This window comes from Garra rufa, chromosome 15 (genome assembly GCF_049309525.1).
Source record: "Garra rufa chromosome 15, GarRuf1.0, whole genome shotgun sequence".
In the NCBI taxonomy this organism is placed as follows: domain Eukaryota; kingdom Metazoa; phylum Chordata; class Actinopteri; order Cypriniformes; family Cyprinidae; genus Garra; species Garra rufa.
In genome coordinates, this window is record NC_133375.1 from 27,465,968 (window position 1) to 27,493,842 (window position 27,875).

General features: G+C 34.8%; 1 protein-coding gene across 1 annotated transcript in view; it reads right to left on the reverse strand.

The window, feature by feature from the left end:
* Positions 1 to 242: 242 nt before the first annotated feature.
* The window catches only part of itpr3 (inositol 1,4,5-trisphosphate receptor, type 3), a 32,674-nt gene continuing 5,041 nt past the window's right edge, over positions 243 to 27,875 (reverse strand). The window contains exons 6-58 of the mRNA XM_073818899.1: positions 26,858 to 26,956; positions 26,513 to 26,596; positions 25,487 to 25,633; positions 25,025 to 25,120; positions 24,901 to 24,939; positions 24,606 to 24,745; positions 24,406 to 24,505; positions 22,754 to 22,914; positions 22,470 to 22,611; positions 22,209 to 22,370; positions 21,890 to 22,062; positions 20,685 to 20,804; positions 20,425 to 20,607; positions 19,944 to 20,195; positions 19,350 to 19,494; positions 19,096 to 19,240; positions 18,313 to 18,506; positions 18,117 to 18,237; positions 17,526 to 17,580; positions 17,265 to 17,430; positions 16,804 to 16,980; positions 16,640 to 16,717; positions 16,001 to 16,120; positions 15,771 to 15,893; positions 15,486 to 15,686; positions 15,091 to 15,342; positions 13,857 to 13,982; positions 13,657 to 13,782; positions 12,650 to 12,770; positions 12,305 to 12,486; positions 11,965 to 12,113; positions 11,705 to 11,813; positions 11,245 to 11,332; positions 10,672 to 10,847; positions 10,403 to 10,565; positions 9,385 to 9,533; positions 8,824 to 9,024; positions 7,357 to 7,467; positions 7,131 to 7,226; positions 6,947 to 7,048; positions 6,562 to 6,648; positions 6,382 to 6,459; positions 6,072 to 6,264; positions 5,843 to 5,965; positions 5,550 to 5,722; positions 4,765 to 4,929; positions 3,926 to 4,115; positions 3,488 to 3,571; positions 3,288 to 3,406; positions 3,031 to 3,196; positions 1,660 to 1,820; positions 1,352 to 1,513; positions 243 to 1,250 (exon numbers count right to left, since the gene is read on the reverse strand). Coding sequence (XP_073675000.1) covers positions 1,128 to 1,250; positions 1,352 to 1,513; positions 1,660 to 1,820; positions 3,031 to 3,196; positions 3,288 to 3,406; positions 3,488 to 3,571; positions 3,926 to 4,115; positions 4,765 to 4,929; positions 5,550 to 5,722; positions 5,843 to 5,965; positions 6,072 to 6,264; positions 6,382 to 6,459; positions 6,562 to 6,648; positions 6,947 to 7,048; positions 7,131 to 7,226; positions 7,357 to 7,467; positions 8,824 to 9,024; positions 9,385 to 9,533; positions 10,403 to 10,565; positions 10,672 to 10,847; positions 11,245 to 11,332; positions 11,705 to 11,813; positions 11,965 to 12,113; positions 12,305 to 12,486; positions 12,650 to 12,770; positions 13,657 to 13,782; positions 13,857 to 13,982; positions 15,091 to 15,342; positions 15,486 to 15,686; positions 15,771 to 15,893; positions 16,001 to 16,120; positions 16,640 to 16,717; positions 16,804 to 16,980; positions 17,265 to 17,430; positions 17,526 to 17,580; positions 18,117 to 18,237; positions 18,313 to 18,506; positions 19,096 to 19,240; positions 19,350 to 19,494; positions 19,944 to 20,195; positions 20,425 to 20,607; positions 20,685 to 20,804; positions 21,890 to 22,062; positions 22,209 to 22,370; positions 22,470 to 22,611; positions 22,754 to 22,914; positions 24,406 to 24,505; positions 24,606 to 24,745; positions 24,901 to 24,939; positions 25,025 to 25,120; positions 25,487 to 25,633; positions 26,513 to 26,596; positions 26,858 to 26,956 — 7,398 coding nt within the window. The 3' untranslated portion in view covers positions 243 to 1,127. The remainder of the gene's footprint in view (positions 1,251 to 1,351; positions 1,514 to 1,659; positions 1,821 to 3,030; positions 3,197 to 3,287; positions 3,407 to 3,487; positions 3,572 to 3,925; positions 4,116 to 4,764; positions 4,930 to 5,549; positions 5,723 to 5,842; positions 5,966 to 6,071; positions 6,265 to 6,381; positions 6,460 to 6,561; positions 6,649 to 6,946; positions 7,049 to 7,130; positions 7,227 to 7,356; positions 7,468 to 8,823; positions 9,025 to 9,384; positions 9,534 to 10,402; positions 10,566 to 10,671; positions 10,848 to 11,244; positions 11,333 to 11,704; positions 11,814 to 11,964; positions 12,114 to 12,304; positions 12,487 to 12,649; positions 12,771 to 13,656; positions 13,783 to 13,856; positions 13,983 to 15,090; positions 15,343 to 15,485; positions 15,687 to 15,770; positions 15,894 to 16,000; positions 16,121 to 16,639; positions 16,718 to 16,803; positions 16,981 to 17,264; positions 17,431 to 17,525; positions 17,581 to 18,116; positions 18,238 to 18,312; positions 18,507 to 19,095; positions 19,241 to 19,349; positions 19,495 to 19,943; positions 20,196 to 20,424; positions 20,608 to 20,684; positions 20,805 to 21,889; positions 22,063 to 22,208; positions 22,371 to 22,469; positions 22,612 to 22,753; positions 22,915 to 24,405; positions 24,506 to 24,605; positions 24,746 to 24,900; positions 24,940 to 25,024; positions 25,121 to 25,486; positions 25,634 to 26,512; positions 26,597 to 26,857; positions 26,957 to 27,875) is intronic.

Sequence of the window (27,875 nt, forward strand, 5' to 3'; positions counted from 1 at the left end):
GTCACTCAGTTCACACCCTAATACTGTGAATTGTGCCAGACAGGGTGGACGTAATCTGACAGAAGTCAAATCAATGGACATAGCTTCACTAATATTCACTGTTTACTTTGGAAGATATAATTTATTTTGCTTTTAAAAGAATAAAAAGTCAGTTTTCAAATTAATTGATTTCTATTATAGTAAAATCTTAGTATTCGTTTCTCTTACGGTTTTTAAATGGTTAAAAATATTGAGACACAACGTCAAATAACCAAAGGTTTTATTTTGCATCTTGTGCAAATTTGGTGAGGCACTTCATATCAACATATTAGCAATAACAGCAATAAATTGATGATTATTTGATATCAATAGTACTGATTAATTACACACTGACTGCTATTAACAAAGCCAAAATATAAGTATGTTCCAGCATTCTTTTGTGGCCATAAAAATGCAAATGACTTGAAACTTATCCCTGGTCGCGCAATAAATAATTAAACAGACATATACATAGATATGCATGCATTATGTCTATTAAAACCATGATCAGCATGTCCTCAAGACTGTGTTTTTTCATGATAGGTAAGATAAATAAGGAACATGTTATTTCCTGAGCAAAAGGTATGTTCTTTTTGAGTCATTTTTAGGCACTTTGACTTTCATATTAAAGCAGTATGAACTTTAAACACACTTCTATACATTATTTATACTCCTCAGATGCAACTACGCAGACTGGTCATGATATTCCCCTTCATGTTTCCCAAATTATCTCAATCATTTCAAGCCAGTGCATCATGACTATCCATATAAATACAGCATGTGCAGACTGCTGTAATCTAAAAACACATCAGCCTCATTTACAGTAATGCTACATTTATCCATACATCCAACAAAAGAAGCTTTCAAACCAAAAGCTGCTCTTAAAAAAACATTACATACTTTAAATATATAAAATTTGTGCATACTAAAACCATTCAGGTAATCAAAGGCCTCTCAAAGAATGACTATTTAGTCAGTAGTGCTTTTGTGGGAGTGTAGATCCAATCCGTCTATCCGTTGAAGGCAACTTATCCGCAGTGGGAAGTATATCAGCATCACAGGATTACATTATTGCTTCTATAAAGTCAATGCAAGGTTAGTTGGAGAAATTAGGCCTTTATGACCTGAACATTTCCTCCAGCAGCACTAGGAGGCAGAGGCATCCCAGGGTTTGAGCCTGATTGAACATCCACAAAACCCATCCTCTGCCTTCTTTTTCTCTGCTCGGTCATCTAAATGAACAAATGCACAACCATTATGTTATATTAAATCTGAGAATGAATTCATTTTATTATTAATGGTGGACAATCAGTGTTGACATTGATAAATGTACCTGTTCTTTTAGCTCTGTTAACTGGCTTGTGAGTTGTGTGACCACTTTCATGGTGGAGCTGAGACGATCCTGCAGGTTTCTCATTTCATTCTGTTCTCCATCTCCTTCAGTTACAACCAAAGACATGGCCTGCATGCGTGGGAACCAATCCAGGTTCTTATTCTAACAAGGGCAACAGCAAGACTGAATTAAAACCCAATGCAAGGTGAACCAAGAGTGAATTAAATAACTTAATAATTGCTGTTAATATACAGAATGTGACCAGTATCCAATCAGCTGGAGTTTTATATTTTTTCCTTTTAAATTACCTTTATCATATGGGCCACGTAGCTCTCTGGGCCAGTGTAATCTGTCTTGTTTTTCTCTCGTACCAGCACAATGAAATAGAGGTAGTGCCAGATGTTATGCTCAAATTTAATGTGTTCTTCAAATGATACAGTCTTGTTATCGAACTTGTCCCTCTCGAGGCCTGTTGAAATACAAATACAGATCAATTCCTTTCTGTAATGTTTGCTGATGATTTATATTTGGGTGACTGTCATAAAGCCTGTTAAAAAAATATAATAATTTTTCACCCACAAAAAAGAAATTAAATTAAGAAAGAATGAAATTAAACCTATATTAAGGAACATTTAAATATATTTTTGAAAATTACAGTGTTACAATATAATAAAGATCAGTTTTGCATTACAGTAAACATTTTGGGAAATGTATGGAAGCATTTTGTTTCCGCCACTGAATAAAAAATAAAAACTGTTATTGCAACTTTTTCTCTCATAATTCAGAATTTTTTTTTAGAATTAGAATAAAAAATAAATAGAATACAAACCGGTAATTCTGACTTTTTTCCTAAAATTGCATGACACAGATTCACAATTCTGACCTTATGATACAAAGTTTCAATTCTGACTCTTTTCTTAGAATTGCGTGATATAAATTCACAATTCATAATTTTTTCTCAAAATTGCATTAGACTTCTTTTTTCTAAATTGCATGATACAGACTCGCAATTCTGACGTTTTCCCTCAAAATTCTGTGATACGAACTAGCAAACTTGAAATTCTGAGCAATTAAGTCAGAATTAAATGTGTATTTCATGCAATTCCAACTTTTTTTCAGAATTGCACGTTTATTTCTTAGAATTGCAATTCTGACAATGTAACTCTCAAGCGCAAGTTTATATCTCATAATTCTGACTTTTTAACTCGCAATTAAAAAAAAAAAAGTCTGAATTGTGAGATAAAAAGTCACCTTCTTTTTTCTTTTTTATTCGTTGGCAAAAACAGGCTTCTATAGATATATGATTAATTGTCAAAAAAAAATGCAAATTTAAATTCGAAAGTTTGAGGTCAGTAAGATAAAAAAAACAATATTTTTTTCTGCACGGATGCATTATATGTATCAAAAGTAACAGTAAAGGCATTAATATTGTTACAAAAATAATTTTAAATAAATACTTTTTTAAACTTTCTATCATTTACTTTCTATCTATAAAAAGTTAAGCAGCGCAACTGTTTTCAACACTGATAATAATAATAATAATAATACATGTTTCAGCATATTAGAATGATTTCTGAAGGATCATGTGACACTGATGACTGGAGTAATGATGCTGTAAATTCAGCTTTGCCATCACAGGAATAAACAGTTTAAAAATATATTTAAATCTAATTTCGTACCGCAAATGAAACAGGTGGTCTTCAGTATCTCCTCTTTCTTTTGTTTTTCACTACGCAAGTCAGCAAAGGTGTCAATAATCACACCAAAAATCAAGTTGAGAACAATGATGATGACAATGAAGTAGAAGAGAAGGTCATACACCACACGAGCAGGAAACAAAGGCTCCTGTAAGTTGAACAACATTGTATCAGTTTGGTTAGGTTTTGTATTCATGTACTTTGTGTGCACATTTCTATATGATTGTGGGTCTCCTTACGTTCTTAGAGGGTTTGCGCAGGACATCTCCCACACCTCCTCCATTCCTCAACCCATGATTCAGCACCGTAACGATACACATTAGAAGAGTGTCACAGGCTCTCTCTGTGTTGTCCTCTTCTTCTGCAAAAACATTAAAAAGTTCTGAATTCTGACACCAATACAAAAAAATTAAATATTCTTTTTTAATGCTAAACTCACCCTCTGGTGGTGCAACCAACCCAGTTTCCTCCATGCACTCCAATCCATCTGCACTGCAGCTGCTCATTAAGTTATCTGTATCTGCTTATAGAACAAGAAACACCATAAAACCTCTCAAACTGGTATCAATAAATAATAAATGGTATACTGTAAGTTTTTAATGTTTTTTAAAGAAGTCTCTTCTACTCACCAAGCCTGCATTTATTTGATCCAATAAATAATCAGCTTTGAAATCAGGAATAAATTACATTTTAAAATATATTTAAATAGAAAGCAGTTATTTTTAATTATAAAAATATTTAAAATTTACTGTTAGAACAAATAAATGAAGGCTTGGTGAGCAGAAAAACTGGTAGTTTAAAAACTGGCAGTGTATTCAGATGTATACAGAGTATTGTCATACACCAGCAAAGAACAAGAGAGGTGAATGCATTTTACCTGTATCTGGGCTAGCAAGCCGGTCGACTTCCATGATGAAGTCATTTCTGAGAAAGAGAAAGCCCACGATGGAGAACAGGTAGACCAGGATGATGGCCAAGACAGCAGTGAGGAGAATAGAGCGGCCGTTACGTGTCACACTCTTGATGACATTAAAAAGCGTCTCCTCACGGTAGATCAGATCAAACAGCTGAAGGAGGTAAAAGTGAAGAATGTTTAGTAGAATATGCTTGTCTTTCAGTCCTAAAAAAATAACATTGCAGTTTGTCAATTTAGTTTAAAAACAAATACATTTTCACTGGTGAGTACAGTATCTCAGTTTTATTTATTTACCAAAAATTTGCATTTTTCATTTGGTGTTTGGCAAAAGCTTTGTGGCAGACTTACAATACTGAGGATTAAAACATTGCAGAAATGAAAAAAGAGCTACAGTATTAAAAGCTACAGTATACATTACTGTAAAAATGTTTTGGGAAAAAATCTCACCAAGTTTATATTTTAATATAAATTCTAATTTATTTATGTGATGATAAGTCAACAGTGTCACATGATTCTTCAGAAATGATTCAAATATGCTGATTTGGTACATAAGAAACTTTTTTTTATTATCTACCAATGTAAAAACAGTTATACTCCTTTATATTTTGGTGTAAACTGCATTTTTTCAGGATGTTTTATGCACAAAAACATTCATTTAAAATGTTTTCCAACAGAACAATTTAATGCATCCTTGTTGAATTAAAGTATTAATTTCTTTAAAAGTAATAATGAATTAAAACAAAACTAAGTTTATTCAGTTGGTAGTGAAAGAGTGATTGAATAAAATTTTTAACACCTACCAATATGCTGTAGAAGAGCTCGTGGACAAAAAGCCCCAGTGTGCTGGTTAACACATAGGCCAAATGGTACAGGAACTCTACATCCATCACCATGGCTTTATAGCCCATGATGAAGGTGCCGTTGTTTCCCACAAAGCTCACCACGAACACTATCTTATTGATCAGCTGGTTAAAAAGAGAAATTTTGAATTAATCTCTTTGGGTTTTTCTAAGGGATAGTTCACCCATTAATTATTATAAACATTAATTACTCATCCCTCATGTCATTCCAAACCTTTAAAACCTTAAGATTAAGATATTAAGATATAATAATTAAGATATTTTTGCTGAAATCTGAGAGCTTTCTGTCCCTGCATAGACAGCATCCCAACTGACATGTTTAAGGCCCAGAAAGGTAGTAAGGACATTGATAAAAAAATGTTATAAAATTATGATTCAATTTTATAAAGCTACGAAAAGAATTGTTGAATAAAGTTTTTTTTTTTTTTGAGCGTAAAAAGTACTCTCATAGCTTCGTAAAATTACGGTTAAACCACAGATGTCACATGGACTATTTTAATGATGTTCTTACTACCTTTCCGGGCCATAAAACATTTCAGTTGCGTTGCTGTCCGTGCAGGATCAGAAAACTCAGATTTCATCAAAAATATCTTAATTTGTGTTCTGAAGATGAACAAAGGTCGATTTGGAACGACTTGAGGGTAAGTAATTAATGACAGAATTTTCATTTTTGGGTGAACTATCCCTTTAAGCAAACATACAGTATTACAGTATGCAAGACTTACATTGAGAGCCCCCAGCAGGATGAGAGTCGGCCCAATGCCGAAGTGATATATGCAGCGCAGGGTGATGGCGACGGTGAGAGACTGGAACCCGTAGCGCTTGGATAACAGGCCTAAAACAGCCAGTCCAGCGAAGCACCAGAACAGCATAAGCAGCAATGAAGTGTCTATGCTACCTGGAAGAAAAAGAGACTGTTAAAACTACATGAAAAAGTAATTCAGAAATTGATTATATATATATATATATAATACAATGAACACACCAACTAATTAACATAATGCACACATAAACATACCAGAATGACCAGAGTCATGTGGGTAGAACAAAGCGATGATAAGATTGATGAACACAGCTAGATTGAATGATATGGTGCCCCAGAGAGACATTCGACGAGAGAACCAGTACAGCACTGGCATGCCTAAAACAAACCAACATCACAATAAATCTGTGTGTTAAGGACATATTTATAGCAGTAAGTATACTTTGAACTCACTAAGCCACAACATCCTAAGCCCAACACTTACTTCGAAGTTTTTTCTGCCATTCCATTTCATTGTGCAGAAACGAGGTCTGATCGAAAAAGTGTGTGACCTTGCTGCCCTGCTCGTCCTGCTCTGTGGTGTTAAATACACGGATCTTTGACTCCTCCGTCAGGAACTCACAGATGGGGTGAACAGGAAATACTATCTGCTCCATGCTACGGTCCTCCCGCACAATCTGCATGTGACATGCCAACAGAAATTATTTCACAATGTCTCATAATTACAGATTCATTTTAATCACATTAATTATAAGAGTATAGATAACACACAAAGAGAAGATATTTTTTATTGCCTCAATCTGAGCCGTTTGACGGTCATAGTACTCTAACGGATCGTCCTGTAGCTCTTCCTGCTGTTTGTTCAAGGTGAGCTGCAATAAACACACAAAAAAATGAATGTCTCATACTGTATGCACATTCTAGGAAATATTGAAAATTTGCACCTAGGACTAAAAGTGAAATTCACAAATTACCATAGAAGAGATGGTTTCCTCTCCTTCCTCTTTTGACTTCTTTTGTGGCTTAAGCAGTGTGATGAGCATTTTGTTGTGCCGGGCAAGCTGCAAAAAAAAAAAAAAAAAAAAAAAAAAAAAAACTGAAAGATTATAGTATGTACAACCAAACTGCTGGTAATGATAATAATAATAATAATAATAATAATAATAATAATAATAATAATAATAATAATAATAATAATAATAATGAAAAATAACAGTATCCATATCATGTTTTCATTGTTGTAGTCTGTTGGTTGGTTGTTTATTGGTTGTTGTATTAAAAATCAATTAAAACAAAAATTGTCTCATACATAATCAGCATTGTCATAAAAACAATTCACCAAATACAAAAGTATTCCACCTGTAATGCCAGGATGTATATGTTGTGTCCAACTTCCCGTGGTGAAACCTCTCCCTCCTCATTTTCAGCCTCTTGCTGGTATGCCTTTTTTATCACCTCCACCTGAAGACATACAGGATTCAGTAAATGTTAAAATATTACTGGTACGCTTCATTCACATTATACACAAGACAGCAAAACTGACCAGTTCCCGGGGTCGAAGGTTAAACAGGATCCTCTCTGCATTCTCACTGTCATGACGACTCTCCATCAAACCGAGCAAGAGCTTCGAGGCATTGTCCTGACAAAAATCATATATAGTTATAAATGATGAACTTGATTTATTTATGATTAAAAGTAGAGCCTCTCTCTCTCTCTCTCTCTGTGTGTGTGTGTGTGTGTGTGTGTGTGTGTGAGGACTGCATCCTCACCTTGAGCTGCAGCACCAGCTCCATACGGTAACGACAGAGAGGACTGATGTCATTCAGAATCAAGGCTGTGATGATGTCAATGCCGTTGCACTCATGAGAGACAATGCATGTCTTAAGAGAGACAAAAATCAATTAGAATTTCATGAATTACATTTGTTTCTGATTTAAACATTTTTTCAAGATTTGCAGTTAATTTGTCTCTGTCAGCAAAAAATAATTTCATTCGTTCATCTTCAGAACACAAATTAAGATATTTTTGATGAAATCTTTGACCCTGCATAAACAGCAACATTCAAGACCCAGAAAGGTAGTAAAGACATTGTTAAAATAGTCCATGTGTCATCAATTGTTCAACTGTAATGTTTTGAAGCTACAAGAATACTTTTTATAAGCAAATAAAACAAAAATAACTTTAACAATTTCTTCCCTTTCCAAGTTCAGGAGAGTACCCTGGTGCCTTGTTTCTAGAATAATGCACATGTACAGTTGAGGTCAAAAGTTTACATACACCTTGCAGAATTTGCAAAATGTAAATTATATTACTAAAATAAGAGGGTTCATACAAAATGCATGTTATTGTTTATTTAGTATTGACCTGAATAAGATATTTCACATAAAGACATTTACATATAGTCGACAAGAGAAAATAATAGTTAAATTGATAAAAAAATTACCCCATTCAACAGTTTACATATGCTTGATTCTTAAAACGGTGTTGTTACCTGAATAATCCACAGCTGTGTTTTTGTCTGTTTAGTGATAATTATTCATGAGTCCCTTGTTTGTCCTGAAAAGTTAAACTGTCTGTTGTTCTTCCTTTAGGTCCCACAATTTTTTTGTTTTTGTTTTTAGCATTTTGTGCATTAGAACCCTTTCCAACAATGACTGTATGATTTTGAGATCCATCTCAACTGAGGGACTCATATGCAACTATTACAGAAAGTTCAAATGCTCACTGATGCTTCACAGGAAAAAACTATGCATTTACTGTACTCAATGGGGGAAAAATGGTATTTAGCCAAAATAAGAAAAATGAACACATTTTCATTCTGTTCTTAAGTTTACACCCCTGGCTCTTAATGCATCGATTTTCCTTCTGGAGCATCAGTGTTTAAACCTTCTGTAATAATTGCATATGAGTCCCTTAGATATTCTCAGTGAGAAAAGATGGATCTAAAAATCTGAGTCATTATTGGAAAGGGTTCAAACACACAAAATACACAGTTGCGTTGCTGGCTACGCAGGCTCAGAAAGCTCTTGATTTTCATCAAAAAATATCTTAATTTGTGTTCTGAAGATAAACAAGTTTGGAATGACATGAGGGTGAGTAATTAAGGACAGAATTTTCATTTTTGGGTAAACTATCCCTTTAAGCAATTTAGTACTTTAAATTAATTCTTAGTAATAGATTAAATTAAAAGCATCTATGGCCCAAAATATACCAGTATTAGTAATTAGTAATCTCACCTGGTTCTCTTGGCATGGTCCTTGGCAGTACTCTGTGAGGGTCTCCAGGGTCTGTGTGATCAGCTCCACATTGTTCTCATTGATGTAAAGGCCCAGCAGACCAAGCCCTCCTGTTGTGCTGCCACACATGATGTCCAAAAACTGGAGTGTCTCACAAACCAGGTTATAATTTGTTTTATTGCTCTGAGAGCGAAGAAAATTCTAGAGCAAAGAACATGGAATTTATTGGAACAGACAATAATATAATAAATACTTTAAGAAATGTAAATTTTGTTTAATTTATCAGAAAATAAAACGTTGTATTTTCTTGCATCTCCAGTAAATGTATGTTGATTTAAGAATTTTAAGATATTTTTATTGGAAAACAACAACAAATATTATTTTTTATTTAAATTAATACATTTTTTGCAATGCATGCAACATTTAACACCATGACTTAAATGTAAGTCTTTCTCTGATTTCAGACATTTTTAAGAAACCCTGATCATTCTAAAATTATGCTAGATGACCTGATCATTATATCTGATCCCAGGCTGATTGTTAATCTGTGGTTGTTCAGACCTGAAGGTCGTGATTGTGGTTCTCACAGAGCAGCTGTAAAAACCGCAGGATAGGTTTCATGATGGTGACAGAGGGGCCCATTTCTGTATCTACTTCCTGCAGCTCAGGTTGTGGTGGCTGCTCAGGTTGGCCAAAGGAAGGCCCTGCACCTAAAAGAAACCATTGTTAGAGTCAGCAATGAATGTATATTCAACTGTTTCATTTATTAGTAATGTATATTAAATGTATAAGAAGTAGCATAACTATATTCATGTAATAACTAGGGCTCCTCCCTAATAGTCGACTAACAGTTAGCCGACAAGAAGAGGCTTGGTTGATCAAAATTTTATTAGTCGCAGAAAAAAAAAAATTCAGAACGTTAACGTGGTAATATAGACAACTAAATGTTCACCTATCATTTATCGACCTGATATGGCTTTTCATCTGAAATATGTAAGTACAAGCAACTTTTCAATGGCAGCTCAATCTAATGTTAACCTAGAAAAATGTGCGCTATTGAAGTGTCTGTGTGGAGTGTGGAAGCTGAATAGTAGCACGCTGCATGATAGATACAGACACCAATGCAGTCACTTGCTCTTAAAATACTCCATTTTTGGTCATACAGATAAAAGTAATTCATCTTTCGAATCTGTAAAGACTATGTTTATTTGTGTGCACTCAGAATGACAACAAAACATTGCACTTTTGTAAAATAATGAAAGCAAACAGGATGTGTTTCTGCAGTCATGGTCTCTTTGAAAACTTTGAAACTCTGTGTATACTTGCCTTACAGACATGAAAATATAGAGAGCGTCTATAGAGAGCGAAATGTGTACTTTGAAATGAACCAATTCAAATGGAAACCAAATATTATCAGATTATAGTCGAATAGTAGACTAATGCTTAAAATCAACAACTACAAGTTGACCAGAAAAATCTTTAGTCGAGGGCAGCCCTAGTAATAGAATAATTTCAACTTTCCTCTCAAAATATCAGTTTTAAGATGAAGCAAGAGCACACTTCATACACTTTAAATTACCTGTCTCTAGATCTTTGTCATCTTTGGCTTTATTACTCATTTCCCCCACGTTGACAGAGATGGTGGATTTGATGTCCAGCTGTGCATTCTTCATGCGGTCATTTAGTACTTTAAAAAACTTCTCTGACTTGTTGTCTCCCATCATGAGTTTGAAGAAAGAGTTCTGTTACAAACAGGAACCAATATATATATAATAAAGGGTTCTTTTCTTTGAAAATGCAACAATGTTTATGACAAAATCTATATTTTTATGAAAGCTGCTTCCCCACCTGGATCTCTGTGTTGCCTCCTTCCAGCAGACAGATAGCGAGCTGAATGCTCTCCTGAAAAATCTTCTCGTTCTTACTGCTGGTTATGAGCTCTATGAAGAGTTTGGTGCCACCTTCTTTGTCCAGACGACACTGTAATGCTGCAACTGCCAGCCAGTCTCTCTCTGCCTCTCCACCTGCTTATACACACACACACACACACACACACACACACACACACTGGTTTACATGTTTTATGGGGACATTCCATAGGCGTAATGGTTTTTATACTGTACAAACCGTATTTTCTATCACCCTACACCTACCCTACACCTAAACCTAGCCCTCACAGGAGATTGTGCATACTTTTACTTCCTCAAAAAAACTCATTGTGCATGATTTATAAGCCTGTTTCCTCATGGGGACCTCAGAAATGTCCCCACAAGGTCAAAATTTACTGGTATTCCTATCCTTGTGGGGACATTTTTATTATTTTAACTATTTTACACAAAACATCCACAAAAAATATTTTGTTCTGATCTGGTTATCAATTACAAAAGCAGTCAAAAAGCACTCTTGTTTGTGTGATATTACCTCCTCCATGTTCGACAAGCTCCGCTTTGATGTTCTTTTTGTTGTTGAAGAGGTAGTTCTGGAGCAAGACCTTTCTTAAGGCAAAGCCCTGCAAAAGACAGCATTTTCATTGTTAAATGAAATCTTTTACAGTACAATGACTACAGAACCCAAACTTACCCAAAGAAATTGTTAAATAAAGAAATTATAGTTGTTTTCTTCACGCACAAAAGTATTCTAGTAGCTTAATACCATTACGGTTGAACCACTGATGTTACATGGACTATTTTAACGACATCCTTACTACCTTTCTGGTAGAATAGATGAACAAATAAAAGGTCTTACGGGTTTGGAATGACATGAGAATGAGTAATTAATGAGAGAATTTTCATTTTTGGGTGAACTAACCCTTCAAAGTTTATTTGATCATACATTTGTATGAGAAATTGTTATTGTTACAAATATTATTATCTAATCTCACCTTCTCATCAAAGTCCAGCTCACGAATGAGCATTTCCTGTAGAGTTCTAAGGACTTTGATACAGAGCTTCTCATCTGAATTCATGAGGGCCTTTGTGTGCTGGATCAATCTGCACAGTTAAAAGAGTAAGATAATGACACACACTCACAAATACTAATACAGCATGATGCAACACAAATTCAGTGTTTGTTTAACTGAGCCACAACATGCATGCTAAAAGTTTTATGTTAAAAGTCCTAGTTTAGACAGAAGTGACTCACTTAGATATGAAGCCTCCTGATTCACAGCGTGATCGAGCATCTGTGCCTTCCAAGAACAACAGCTCAGGTTGGTGCAGCACATCCACCAGCACCGACAGCTCTGCATTAACCAATGGCATCACACGCTCCTCCAGTGTGTTAATGATATCCTAATAGCATAGAATAGATAGAAATATAACCCAAACAAAAAGTCTGTATTGTGTCATATTCATTACAGTCCAGCAGTTGTGTAAGACAGTCACAGTATTTTTGACAAACGCTTTTTTGAAGTCACTCGGCTCCAAAATCTAAAAGAAGATTAAATGGGCATTCTCTTTCAGACACACATGCATATAGGCACCTGTAATTTCTCAATGATGTTTTTGTAGTCCCAGGGGTTGGTTGGAGCCACAGGTCGTGTGAGGCGTGACAGGTTTTTGTTGCTGTGGCTGGAGCGGGACAGTGTAAGGGCATTACTGTGACTCAACATCATATTGACATGAGCCTCCAACTCCACCGGCAGAGGGATGGAGCGACTCTTTGCTGTGGGGACAGTCAGATAAACAAATACAGTAAGTTGTCTGGTCATACTTCAAAATCTTTAGTGTATATGAGAACTGAAACTCCTGTCACATTTTAGGCCTGTAAAATAATTAAAAAAACTTTTTAGAATGCATCTATTCTCAAAGAAAGCAAGTTAACCTACTTGTCAATGCCAGAGTTCGGATACAGGCCTCTACTTGGATTTTTTGCTGTGGCTGAAGCCAGGGACAATCTAACAGACGCATTGTAGACTGCAGCAGCTGCTTTACAATGGTGTGATGAGCCTGAATGAGACAAAAGAAAGAGAAAATGAGAAGGAGAACGAGAAAGAGAAACTTGGGAGAATTAAATGTAAACTTGAATTCGGAAAAGCATTTTTAAGTGATATGATAGACGTGATATATCACCTACTATATTCATCATATTATTCCTCCTCTTACCTAAAAATAACTCTCATATTGTCAGATTTACACTACCATTCAAAAGTTTGAGGTCATAAAATGTTCTTTTTAATAAACTTAATACTTATATTAAAAAATGACTAAATTGATTAAAAGGGAAAGTAAAGGCTTTAAACTTTCTGTTCATTAAAAATGTATCACCATTTCCACAAAAATATTAAGCAGCACACCTGTATCAAACAGTGATATGATATTAGAAAGATAAGATAAAAAATTATTATATTATTAGATTTCTGAAGGATCATGTGACACTGGAGTAACGAGTGCTGAAAATTCAGCTTTGACCTCACATAAATAAATTGAATGTATAATATATTCATAAACAATAAAGTTATTTAAAATTGTAATAATTTTTCACAATATTACTGTTTTTACTGTAAGTTTGATCCAATAAATGTAGCCCTGGGGAACATAAAGACTTTTAAAAACAAAACAAAAATGTCCCCAAACTATTGAACAGAAGTGAATTTAATTGGCTGGAACATATTCTTATTAAATGTGAACAGTGTTGAATCATTTTTTTTTTTTTGGCAATTCCTAGCTAAAATTCTAGCTTTAGTAGTTTTGTTTCACTAAATTCCTAAAATGTGGCAATTCATTAATTAATGCATGACAGAAACTTCAAACAAAAAATGCGGTATTCACAATGAATAAAAGCTGATGTGGCAGAGACCAGAAATAAGACTACGAAAAACTACGGATGCCTCACCTCTGTACTGGTGCTGTTCTCTGAGAAGGGAGAGCTGAAGAAGGCATTTATAGTGTCTAAAACCACTTGAATCACATACTTCTCCAGCACAGGGTCTGACATGCGTTTCTCACGGTTGGAGCACACCTGGAATTCCAATTAAACCAAGTTAATGCAACTCTTTCTTTCTCCACACATCATCAGTGGTATAGTAGACTCACCCTAGCCATATCTACAGTGAAGTTGTCAAACAGCTTCCAGATGTGGTTGCTGGTGTAGATCTCTTTCATCTCCACTTCTGTGTCTACATAGCAGTGGTTCACAAAGTTTACATATGCAATTTTGACCTGCAAGACACAGAGGAGATTCCTAAACTTTCTGATACATACATCACAACTGGCCATTAATAGGCTCTTGTAACAAACAAATATAGGGAAGCTGAACATATTCCATCAGGGAAAGTGGAAAAGAAGTAACATTGTTTTAAAAGGAACCCCGGGTATTAAGTCTTGTATAGCTTAATATTAATGTAAATGATGTCTCTTACTAAAATATATTGCAGAAAACCCACGAAAGATTTATGTTATTTAAAAAATCCACATTGTTTTATACATATTTTGAACTATGGGGGGGCGCCATTATTTTGGTGAACGTCAAATGGTCACACTCGGTGAGCTACCGGCGCTACCTGTTGCTATTTTTACCGCAACACAATACAGAAAATAAAATACTGATACGATACCACATTGTGTGGCTTTTGGTTGTAATTTTCGGTCGAAGGGCAACGAGAGAAGCGATGTAAGTCTTCACTGCTGTCTGAAAAGAATGGGAAGATGCCTGTGGACGAATAAACCTTCCTAAAGACCTGCCGTCTTTGTTCTCTTGACTGTAGCCCTGACGCCTTTGAGGCTTTTAGTAGACCACAGCTACTGAAAGAGCTTACAGGTGATGATTGATATAAGCATAGGCTTAAACCAAATGGCGTACCATTGATTTTTCCCCACAAGGAGTCGAAACACCCCCAGATATTGAATGAAATCCCGCTGTGAAACTCCTTCAGTGGCTGAGGCGTCATGACAAGCATCAGCATGTTTATATCCTGCCAGGATGGCATCTAGCGTTTCTTGTCTCTGTCGTTTGTAAGCTCTCAGTAACCGTGTTCTACTATTGTGGCATCGTATCAGTATTTTATTTTCCAAGTTGTGTATTGGGAGTTGTGTTAAAAATAGCAACAGGTAGCGCCAGTAGCTCTCCGAGTGCAACCATTTCACATCGAGTCCAAAATATGTATAAAACGATGTGGATTTTTAAATAACGCAAATCTTTCATGGGTTTTCTACTATATATTTTAGTAAGAGACATCATTCACTTTATATTAAGCCATATAAGTTCTAATACCTGTGGTTCCTTTCAAGAATAAGTGCATTTGTTAAGTGTTTACGGTCATCTGATTACCTCTGTAATACAGTCTTCATGCGTGATTACTTTCACCATGTCCTCTAGGGGCAGCAGAGATGTGCACTTGATCTCAGTGTAGACGTTTTTTCCCTCTGCACATGCAGCTAGCAGCTCTACCAGAGAAATATGGTACCGCAGAGGGCTGTCGTCCTTCACCCCTTCCCGAGACTGTGTCATCAGTTCAACCATGGTGTCAAATGACGTGCCATCGTTGTAAAAGACGACCACATCATCACCCGCACTTGTAAGCTAATGAAGTAAAAAACATGCCATCTGACACAGGTCATACTAATGTCTTTTACACTGTATATACCATCAATTGTATTGACATTTCTTTGTTTTATTATTCTGAGATTTTTCAAGGTTACTTTATTTCAATCACAATAACAAACCTCAGTCATGATCATGTCTTGACATTTCTTCACATATTTCCCCTCTGCCTTAATGATGGTGTGCAGAAAGTTGAGGTACTGAATGTGGCGGCCATGTGTGGCCAGGCAATGGATAAAATGATGCAGCACAGACTCGCTGATCTCAGAACAGAGCTGGTAATTATTGCTGAAAATGTGCTGCATTGTTTCTGCCTCTAGGAGCTGAGAGAGACAAAACAAAACCAGAACACAATGAAAACATGATAAGCATCTTAGGCTAGTTTAACCGCCATGGTTTGCACTCACCCCTGGTGTGAGAAAAAGGTTGAGGTGTTTATGGAGGAGGTTTTGATTCTCTAAATTCCCTGTGCAGAATTTCTGTAGGAACAGGTGTGTGTACTTGATGATCTCCTGCATTTTGGTGTCATTCTGTTAAAAGAAAAAACAAACAAATGTGTTTAGTGAGGGACAAGCCCAAGACCATGTTTCACCACAGGCCTACCACAGATTATATCTGCCTTAAGAAGACCACAAACCCGATCATAGGTGATCTGCAATAGGTCAAGCATGACTTTGTGGGCACCCATGTTCTTCAACAGCCTTTGTTGTTTCTTAAACACGCCCGAACTGCACATTTTATTCAAACGCTCTAGAATCTGGAGATTAGAGAAAAGATTTATTTATTGCAAAAAATAATGGTCTGCTCATTTACTAAGCTGCCATCCATCTATACACATTTATGTATCATTGAATCTCATTTCTGCCACTGAATAAAAAATTATAAAATAGGTAATTACGACTTTATTTGGCAATTCTCAGAATTGCATGATATAACTTGCAATTCTGACTTTATAACATGCAGAATTGTGAGAAAAAAGTTGCAAGTACCTTTTTATTTTTTATTCAGTGGCGGAAATGGTCTTCCATAATATATACTGTATACTCAACACAAAATATATAAACTGCATATGTGTGCATATAAAAAAAATTCATTATCATAATATACTGTTCAAATATTTGAGGTCAGTAAGATGTCTCTTATGCTCACCAAGGTAGTTTAATAAAACTACAGTAAAAACAGTTTTATTGTGAAACATTATTACAATTTAAAATAACTTTTCTATTTTAATATTTTAATTATACAAATACACTAAGAACAGATCCAAAAACATCACCTCTTTGACATTCTGGTAGCTTTCATTGCTCTTTTCAACCTTCTGTTTTTTTGTATCCGTGTCCTCCTCTGGAGGTGGCTGCATGAAAAAGAAAAGAAAATAAGCTTTTTTTCACCTAATTATCCTACTACACATAATCCCTCATTCCCCAGTGCATGCTTTACCGGTGCAGGCTCTTTTTTTTCTTTTTTGTCTTTCTTGTCTTTCTTCCCATCTCCCCCAGAGCTACTTTTTTTAATGACCCAAAGCTCAGACTTCTCCACCATGGTGCGCAGAAGATCCAGATCTCGTTTTATGTGTTTGTAGTTGTCCACATCCTGAGCTGAAATGAGAAGTTGGACCTGAGGAGAACAAACATAGCAGGATAAAGAAATTACATCAACAATTTTTATCTTTACAAAAGCGATTACATAGTACTTTTTAATTTTAATTTTTGGAATTTTGATTTACTGCATGGAAATGAGCAGTAAAATACATTTTATGGTCTGCACAGATGTAAATCTACATTTTGCACAGTTGGGGATGTGTATTACGTGCAGAAGTTGTACTTGGAGGTGTCTAGTCACATCTTTTTACCAATAAAATCAAGTTGTTTGTATATCTTTAAGTGGGCTGTATATTCAACCTGTTTAAAGGTGTGGAGGACTTCTTGTCTTTGACTGAAGTGCTTGAAAAGTAACTGCAAGGCCCCGGAAATCAACGGAGGGTAGTCGTGCATGATGAGGTGGATCAGAACACGCAGAAACATTCGTCCACCTTCATCATCCACTTCCAGAATGCTGTTTCCTTTACTGTACAATCAGAGTAGTCAAAAAAAGATTATATCTCACAAAGACTAAAGATCAAAGTATATATAGAATAAATAAATAGAATAAATTGTTCATACCCAATTCCAAACATGGCCTCTGCCTGCTCTCCAATGTGCTGGAGGTTGATGGAAGCTGTTTAAAATATTTAATTAATAAATAAATAACACGAATGTACAATCCGAATACTAATTCAAGCATGACTACTTCTACTTCTAACCTAAATTGATTTAGATTTAAATGTCATCTATTAAAGGTGAAGTATGTGATTTCTGAGCCACTAGTGGCATCAAATGGAACTCTGGAAATCAAACAGGTTTTTCCAATGTAAACATTATACATTTAGTGATAGCATGAAGTATTTTATTGAGTAACATCAAAAATTACACACTACACCTTTAAAGAATTAATTTTAAGAATCAAGAAATGATGAAACATTGCCACTCTCACCAGAACGAGGCTCTGAGACAAACACAAACACAAAGATGAAACATAGAGTAGAGGGATTAGTACATAAAAGAGTGAAAGAATTGTTATGTTGTTATTTGATCATACTGCAATTTTACAGATTGTTAGTTGATTATATTAATATTACAATTGTTATTTGATTAGTAGTTAGGTTCTGACAATTACAAGAGTTTCATTTTGAATATTTATCTAAACATCAGTACCCTCATGCTCCGTATGATGCGTAGCATCTGCATCACCCATAGGATACACCTCCACAAACTCCTTCTTGAACACGGACAGCAGGAAGGAAAGCCGATAGTCCAGACGCACACTGAGGATGAACTGCACAAAACCAGGAGTTTTAGATATTGCCAGGACTGACAGAATAAAGCTTTTGTCATCTTTGACAGCATCTACCTGTAATATCTCCAGGATCTTTAGTTTGGTGTCCATGACAGTGATGTCCTGTGTGTCAATGCTATCTTTACTGCCAGCCTGGGTGTCTAGAGCACCAGGGCGACCAGATCCAGCAAACAGAGATGGTTTCCGGTTTAGCACCATGGTGGACATCATCTGCCCCATGCCGTGAATGGAGCGCCTGACGTTCTTACCTAGGAAGATGAAACAGTTTTAGTGGCCATTTTGGAGGCTGAATTCTAAGTTTATTTGTGAACTTATGTTCAGCTATTCTTTTAAATAGTTAACTTTTAACTATTTTTTGGATCATCAGTCACCAAAGCTTGGTAAATATTGGTCCCAGACACGGATATTTACTTTAAATTTCACTAAGGTAATTATTACTTAGTTAAAACTCCCACAAATTCGTTTTCAAGCCACTTTAAGTCTTATTTTGATGTAACAACGTGGTTATATCTAAGTGTGTGAGTTGTTTACTTACTTTATTAAATTAGTCTTTCCATTTATGCCATTATATTGCTTATTCAGACTGATTCGTGAACGCAGAACGCCAACAAACACAAGAGGCAGGATTTATCGCATGAACCAATCACAGCTGAACATAACCAGTCGTATCCAATCATATCATGATAGAGGCCTTCTCTCACGTGATTCTCAATTACCCCCACCAAACTCACCGCACGTTTTAGGGGGTCTGTTAAAACTCAGTCTGACTTTTTGTCACAGTCGGGAAACTTATACATATCTAAAACAATTTTTTTTCTAGTTTTTTTGAATACTAACCACTGGCATCATCGCTAAACGTTGGGTTGATTGTAGCATTACTCGGAGTGCAGTCTATGATTCCCAGGAGAGTGCGAGTCAACCTCAGAAGCTCAAAAAAACTGTAGAACCCAAAGTAGATGAGATGTCTCGCCAAGCTTACCACCTACAAACAAGTAAATACAGCAAATATGTTAATGTGATTTAGGAATATATTACTGTTAACATTTACATGTTAAAGCACATCATCTTGACATTTTAATATATAACTGTACCTCATATGTTAGCTTGTTTTTCTCCTCATTGGCAAAAGGCAGGTCATCAATGAGAACGTTGTTAAGGTACTCCTCCATAAACGCCATTGTATTGGCAAACTTGTTCTTTTTATTGTCTCGTGAATAGTCCAAGTGAGAGTCATAACTATAACAAAAAAACAATAAACACCATAATTACATCTTTTATTGTTTAAATAGTGATATAAACAGCAATATAAAAAGTTTAATATCTTTACATACACTTTCGTCCAAAAGTATGTTTTTTTTTTCCAAAAAATAACATTTTCATTCAGTATATTAGACGACTTCTGAAAGATCATATGACTTAAGACTGGTGCAATGGCTGCTGAAAATTTTGCTTTGCCATCACAGGAATAAATCACATTTAAAAATGCATTAAAATACAAGAGTTATTTTAAATTGTATTAACATTTCACAAGATTTGATTAAATAAATGCAGTCTGAGTGAGCTTTAGTGACTAAAAAAATAAATAAATCTTATCAACCCCAAACTTTTGGATGCTAGTGTAGCTGAGTATGTTTTTGAAAAATTCTATATTAGGTCATATATAAGGTGATTGTATGGGAACACACTCTTTGATGCTAATAGAGGTGGGAATTTCCGTCCACAAGCGAGCAAACTTGATGGGTGTCACAAGCTCTTGAGGGTCACGATCGACGTGTGCATGTAGCATGAGTCTACAGAAAGACGCCCGCAGGTCAAAGGGAAGTGCCTCATCCATCATGCAGAGGGAAATTAGCTCCACATCCAGTTGCTTCGAGATCTCATCTATGGCCAGATATTGGCGATCAAAACACATTCGTGCAAACAGTTTGAGCTGATACCTGAAAAAAAAAAAACACAACAAATTCAAAATATTCAAGTTAGCAGATGACTAAATTATATCTTTATGTGCTGTCAATTGAACATGTTCATTTAGTTCAATAAGTTGTGAGTCTACACACCTGACTAATAAATTATAATGTTAAATTGACAGCACAAAAAGATTAATTATTGCATCTATGGCGATGTTTATATTGGGTTTAATCAACTGTCAGCCCTCACTTTCATTACCTGTAATATGTCAGCACATTTTCGTCATGTACATTTCCTTGCCGGGCCTCTTGGGCAAGCTGTCGAATGCTCTTCTCATGGGACTCGTTCTCCTTCTCAGACCAGATCAGCCAAACTTCATCCTCCTCTCCATACTCTTCCATATACTCAGAGGTGTGGTGCGTGTCCTTAGCTGCTCGCCGCCTTCACAAACACACACAGAAACAATTCACAAGAGCACATAACCAGAGACTGACACGCTACACAATTTATAGACTTACTCAGTTTTCATGAGAATATCCTGGTTCTTGGCATCCAGCACACATTTACATATCAGCTCCTGAGTGACTGCGATCGCAACATTATTGGACACACACAAGTCTGACAGGTAGTCCAGAAACCTGGAAATCAAAACATAAACATGGAATACACATTTACATAAACAGGCATGTGATAACTATGGACGCCGATACAGTGCTTTGAGTATTTAAGACATTAGATATTTAGAACTTTAAAAGCAATTTTCGCAATATTTAGATTTTTTTTGCACCCTCAGATTCCAGATTTTCAGTTGTCAAAAAGACCAATTTGAAAATCAATCCATGGTTTTAAGCAGCAAATACGTAGTTTACAACACGAGTTGTAAATGTGAACCAATGGATCTGGATCGACAAGATAATGTGTTATAAAAATTTAAACAATTAAGGCAATAAAATATATGTATATGTTATTTAATTAATATAATACTTGATTTATAATAATTTCTTAAATTAATATAAGAATTGATATTTGTTTTGTGATATTTGAATTGTAAATCATGCTTTTTACAGTCATTTTAGTCATTTATTTGGTTCATTACTGGACCTCCTGATTTAGAGTTTCATGTCAGAACTTGGCATTTTTAAAATTCATAATTTTAGGTTTCATCTGATGCATTGTTGGGGAAAGTTACTTTTTAAAAGTAATGCATTACAATATATACTAGTAACTATTTACATTACTTAGTTACTTTTTATAGAAAGTAATGCAAGACTTTTGCATTACTTTTGAGTTACTTTTTAAATTCTGAGCAGGGCTTGCATGATTTTTAGCAAATGTAAAAGCACTTTCACACCAAAAAGTGAAATTAATAAGCCTAAGGCTGAAGGAAAAATAAATTCACATCTGTACAGTAGAACTGTACACAGCAATGAGAAAAATGAAGCACAAATATTAGTTAATTTAAAGTTTGCTTATAAGTATGGTCAAATTGAATCAACAAATGTCAGCAGCAAAAACATTGGTTAATAAAATGGAATTAAATACATAAAGGACACAATTAATAAATGGCGTTACTTTTTTGAAAAAGCAACTCAAATATTTTCTTGTAAATGAAAAAGTAATGTTACTTTACTAATTACTTGAAAAAGGTAATCTGATTACGCAACTCATGTTACTTGTAATGCGTTACCGCCAACACTGATCTGATGTAAATCAAAATACTAACCTTGGCTCCCTGTTCTTACGAACCAGACTGACGAAAGTCTCCACCTCGGTTTTAGTGATGTGTTTCTCCAGCAGTTTGCGGTTGTTGTGTAGCAGGGCTGTGATGGTGTCCTCAGCCAGAATATCATAGCCGATCTGAGACTGCATCATTCCAAACTGCTTGGCTATGTGTTCCTATAAGACAAATCCCCATGTCTGAATGCTGTCCATGTCTCTTTTCAGTCTGAATGCATTCATACAACTTCAACATAACAGATTTTTGATATAGCCCTGTGATCTTTACCATTCGTGAGCACATGTGTAAGTATGGAGTGAAGTACCTGATTCTTACGGTAGTCTTCCTGTGAATGACGCAGCACCCTGTAGCACAGTCTGAGCATGTACTGATAGGGAGCGTATTTCTGGTCAGACAGCTCATCGAGTGTTAGCAGAGGAGGCTCGGCGTCCCTCTGTTTAAATGGGGCTTTAATGATCCCAAATATCTGAGCAGAAAAAGAGACCAGAAGATCAACCTGATCATTCACCAACAAGGGCGTTTCAACTGTAGACAAACCATAATTTTCCAAACATTAAAATCAGACCTGTTTGAGAATGTTCTGCTCCCTCATAAGTTTCTGTCTCTCTCGGTTAGGCTTGTTCATCATCACCTCCAGGGCTGGCTGGCCATTGTTAAACTGATCGACGACAAAGAAAACCACATCCTCCAGCAGTTTAATGGCATACCTGTGCATAGAGAGGGTGCATGAAGCTCTGAGATAATATATTCAACAATAGGAATACTTTACAAGTATTTACAAAGTAAAAACCACAGCCATTAAGGACATAAAACCTCAGACTTGGTGTTTGTGTGTCGTGTCAACTCTACCTTCTGTCATTAGGACTGAGGAAGCCGAAGTTAAACTTGTCAACTACAGTGCTCAACATAAGGCTGGCATCATTTGCAAAATCTAGATCTCGAATCTCCATGACCGGCACAGAGACGATGGCAAAGGCTTCTTTGTCCTCTTTGGTGGGGCAGGTGCCCAGCTAGCAGAAGAAGAGGAGGAAGGGAGAAGAAAGAAGGAAAAAGTGAATACTAAAATAAATGTACACTGCCATTTAAAACTTTAAGATCAGTAAGAATTTTAATGTACAGAAAAAAAGTTCTATTGTGAAATAATATTACAGTTAATCATGAATTCATAAAATAATGTATTTCTCTGAAGCAAAGCTAAATTTTCAACAGCCTTTACTCCAGTCTTCAGAGTAACATGATTCTTCAGAAATCATTCTAATATGCTGATTTATTACTTTTATTATCAATGTTGGAAACAGTTGTGCTGCTTAATATATATTTATTTATTTATTTATTTATATATATTTTTTTGGAACCTGTGATTCTTTATTCAGGATTTTTGATGAAAAAAGTTAAAGAAAAAGCATTTTTTATATATATAAATCTTTTCTAACAATAGAAGTATTTGCTATCACTTTTCATCAATTTAGCACATCCTTGGTTAACTAGAAGTATTAATTTCTTTTAAAAAAGAAGAAAAAATAAAAATGCATTGACCACAAACTTTGAAACGGTAGTTTATATTGTTACAAAAGATTTCCATTTTAAATAAATGCTGTACTTTTTAACTCTTTATTTATTAAAGAATCCTAAAAAAGTATCACAGGTTCTAACTAAATACTAAGCATCAGAACAACATTGTTTTCAACACTGATAATAAATCAGCATATTGGAACGATTTCTGAAGGATCATGTGACACTGGAGACTGGAGTAACAATGCTGAAAATTTGTATCACAGGAATAAATTACATTTGAAAAAATATTCACATAGAAAACTGTTATTATAAATTGAAGTTATATTTTACAATATTACTGTTTTTCTAGATTGTTGATCAAATAAATTCAGCCTTGATTAGCATAAGAAACTTACTATATACTATATAGTTATATTTAACTTTCTATTCTAATAAATGTATCTAATTTCCACAAAAATATTAAGTACAACAGTTTCAACATTGATAATAGTCCCAAATCAGCATATTAAAATTTAAAAATAAATAAATAAATTCAGCTTTGCTTTTACAGTTACACATTTTAAAACTTACTACAATAAATATAATAACTGAAAAAAAAAATCCATAAAATATAGTAAGATAGATACAACAAAACACAAATATAATAATGTAATAATGTTTCACAAAAGTATTATTTTTACTGTATTTTTGATTAAATAAATAAAAAAATATTACTGACCCCAAATTTTTGAACGGATAGAGTAATAAAATTTATAATATATTTAAATTGTGACATACAACACTTGGCAAATGATAAGTAAAAATAAATACATACATATATACATACATAAATATATAAATAAAAGCTGTAGTACTACATGCAACTTATGTTTTAATTCTTCCTGTTTTAAAAATTAAGATAATGTTTCAGACATTAATATACACAGAATTCTCGACATTCAGAAATTATGGTTGGAAAGACTATATGTACAGAGAAAGTTTTTCACCATTAATCGAATGGGTCTCTCCTCATCAATGTCGATGGGAATGTTGGTGCTTTGGATCCAAGTGTTTGTACACAGGTGACGGAATCGGACATAAGAATTTCTGTTGAAAGTCGAGAATATGCAGGAGGAATACTTTAATCAAGTTTTTAACCCACAGAATGCAACAAGACAGAGAAAGAGTGAAGCACAGAATTGTATACCGTGGCACAAATGAATCAGTCTTCTGCAGTGTGGTGGGGTCCAGCTCAAACAGAGAGGCAATGTCATTCCCATGTGGCACTGCAGCTAGCTTGTATTTTATCCTCTCGCCTAGGCTTCTCTTGATACGGCTACTATCCACCTATAGACAAAGTACCAGTAAGAGACTTTCTGAGAAAATTTTCCCATTTTTTCCAATTCGTGAACTACTGATTAAAGTCTGACAGTGAGATGTCTACCAGAAAGTTTTTCCATGTGTTACCAACAAGTCATACAAAACATATCATTTTAGCCTACCTCTATATCATTGCTGTTTTCTTTATAACCTGGATTCTCCTGCAACACAAACAAATAATGTAAACAAGTCATTCTAATATTATTAAACCATATATCAGATTACTATAAATGTGGAGGGTTTTACCTCAGCAGCAAGATAGTTTCCTGTGGCCAAGTGTTTGAATCGATACAGGCTGTTCCAGTGTCCTGCTCCTCCACGACACGGATCATGATGAACCACCTACAACCAACAAGCAAACAATTCAACCTTATATCACAAAAGAATTGTGATGAATTGATCATTTAAAGTTAAAATTGATAACTTTATCTCTTATGATTGCAAGTCTGCAAGTTTGCATATCATATAAAAAAAGATTTAGATAACAGGCTTCTAAAAATACTTTACATATATGAAAGGCTCAAAGAAATTAAAAACAATCAATATGTTAATAATCTATTTTGAATACATTTCTAATTATAATAAAAATTTATATTTATGTAGCAACATATTCACCTCTTTTGAGAATATAGTCCTACACATGTCTGAATGTAAAACCTACCATTAATGCAGGAAATCTGCTAAATCAATCAATGAGGAGGCTCCTACCTCAACCTCCCATAATGCATTGGAGCTGGTGGCTGAAGTAGCAGACTGACGCAGAGTTGTGCGCAGAAACACATGCAGCTTAGACTTGTACTCATCACAGGTCAGAAACTTCTCCTGCTCTGCGTGGAAGAGCCTTACCACGTCTCCCTATGCATGAACAGCATAAATATTGCTTTTATTATGAAACGCCAACATAACTGGCTAGACTTTAGATAGTGCCAGTCAAAAGTTTTTGAACAGTAAGATTTGTAATGTTTTTTTAAAGACGTCTCTTCTGCTGACCAAGCCTGCATTTATTTAATAATACATACAGCAAAAAGTCAAATTTAGAAATACTTTTACTATTTAAAATTATGTTTTCTATTTGAATATATTTTTAAATATAATTTATTCCTGCGATTTTAAAGCTGAAATTTTAGCGTCATTACTCCAGTCACATGATTCTTCATTCTAATATTCTGATTTGCTGCTCAAAAAACATTTATTATTATTATGTTGAAAACAGCTGAGTAGTTTTTTTAGGTTTCTTTTATGAATAGGAAGTTCAGTAGAACCACATTTGTTTGAAATAGAAATCTTTTGTAACATTTTAAATGTCTTTATCATCATTGATCAATTTAAAGCATCCTTGCTAAATTAGTCAAATGTTAAATGTGTCAAAGGATCACGTGACACTGAAGACTGGAGTAGTGATCAAAATGTAGCATTTTAAAAATATATTCAAATAGAAAACAGTTATTTTAAATGGTAAATATTTTGAAAGTTGTACTGTTTTGCTGTGCATTGGTTAAAATAAATGCAGGCTTTGTGAGCAGAAGAGACTTCTTTAAAAAACAGTCAAAACCTTACTGTTCAAAAACTTTTGACTGGTAGTGTATATGATAAAATTGGTTTTAAAATGGCTACAGTGTATACAAAAGCTTAGCATTTCTTTTAAAAACAGCAAAGTTAACGGCATGGATTTGTTGGCATGAACTGCAGCACAAGGTTGTAATAATGAGTTTTGCATGTGCTTGTTGCACTTACTCCCTTAAGGACTTCATCTTTGTGGTCACTGAACATCATAAACAGATTGATCTTCCAGCTGGTGTTGCTATTGACTGAGTTGATCTGTAGGGGGCAGACTTACATTATAAACATACAATGGCACACAGCACTCATTCAGCTTATTTTGCTAACCTTCACTAATCTCAGAAAACACGTACATTGTTACAATGGTGAAATGACAACAACTAGCTTGCATCTTAAGAAAAACACAATTTGTCAAATCATCAGGGCTGATTACAATCACCCACAATCCATCGGTCTACTTCATAGTCATGCTGACAGAACTTCAAGGCAAAATAAACATGTCTTCTCAAAAACGCGCACCTCTTTGCACCCTGGGTGATCGGGAAGCTCGTAATTACTGGCATGGAGAGGCTGTCCAGCGTTCACAGGATTCAGGATCACCTTATCTCCAACTACCACCTGAAATGGAGTACAAACTATTCAGTGAGGGGCTTAATATGACTGTCATAGCCACAGGTATCTGAAAAGCAAATATGTACATCTCTATCAGTTTACACAAGGGACAAGCAATCTACAAACATTTAAAGTCGGATTAGCTCAGCAAACCTGTTTATATGGGTATGGGGTCATTTGCATGCATTTTACCTAACTTTGTGAGTGTGTATGTGGGCTGTGTGTGCACTTAGTGTGTGTCTATATTTGTATAGACTATGATATGTAATTAAGTGTGCAGGTAAATGTATGCTGTTAAAATGCATAGGTGTGTGTGTGTATGTAGGTACAAAGGTGAATCTCATAAAATTATGCAAGGTTATACTGCTGCACAAAACCATTAGAAAAAAAATGTAAAAAGCATTTTACATAAAGAAAACAAAGCTTGTTTAAAAAGATCTTCTACTTTGTGACATAAAAGGTATCCAGATCCAGGTTTTGAACAGGATGATTTTTAAAGTCTCTTCTGCTAGTCAAGCCTGCATTTATTTGATCTAAAGTACATCAAAAACAAAACAATTTTGAAATATGTTTACCATTTAAAATAACAGTTTTCTATATGAATATATTTTAAAATGTCATTCTAATATGCTGATTTGATGTTCAAAAACATTTGTATTAATTTTATTATCAATATTTAAAACAGTGGAGTAAAGGTTTTTGTAACATTATACACTATCAGTATAAAAAGAATCAGTATAAAAGAAAGAGGGAAAGAAATTATAAAAATTAATACTTGCATTTAGCAACGATGCCTTTAATTGATCAAAAGTGATGATAAAGATATAATTTATAATGTTATAATGTTAAAAGATTTCTATTTTAGAGAAATTATGTTCTTCTGAACTTTCTATTCATCAAGGAAACCTAAAAAAATTCTACTCAG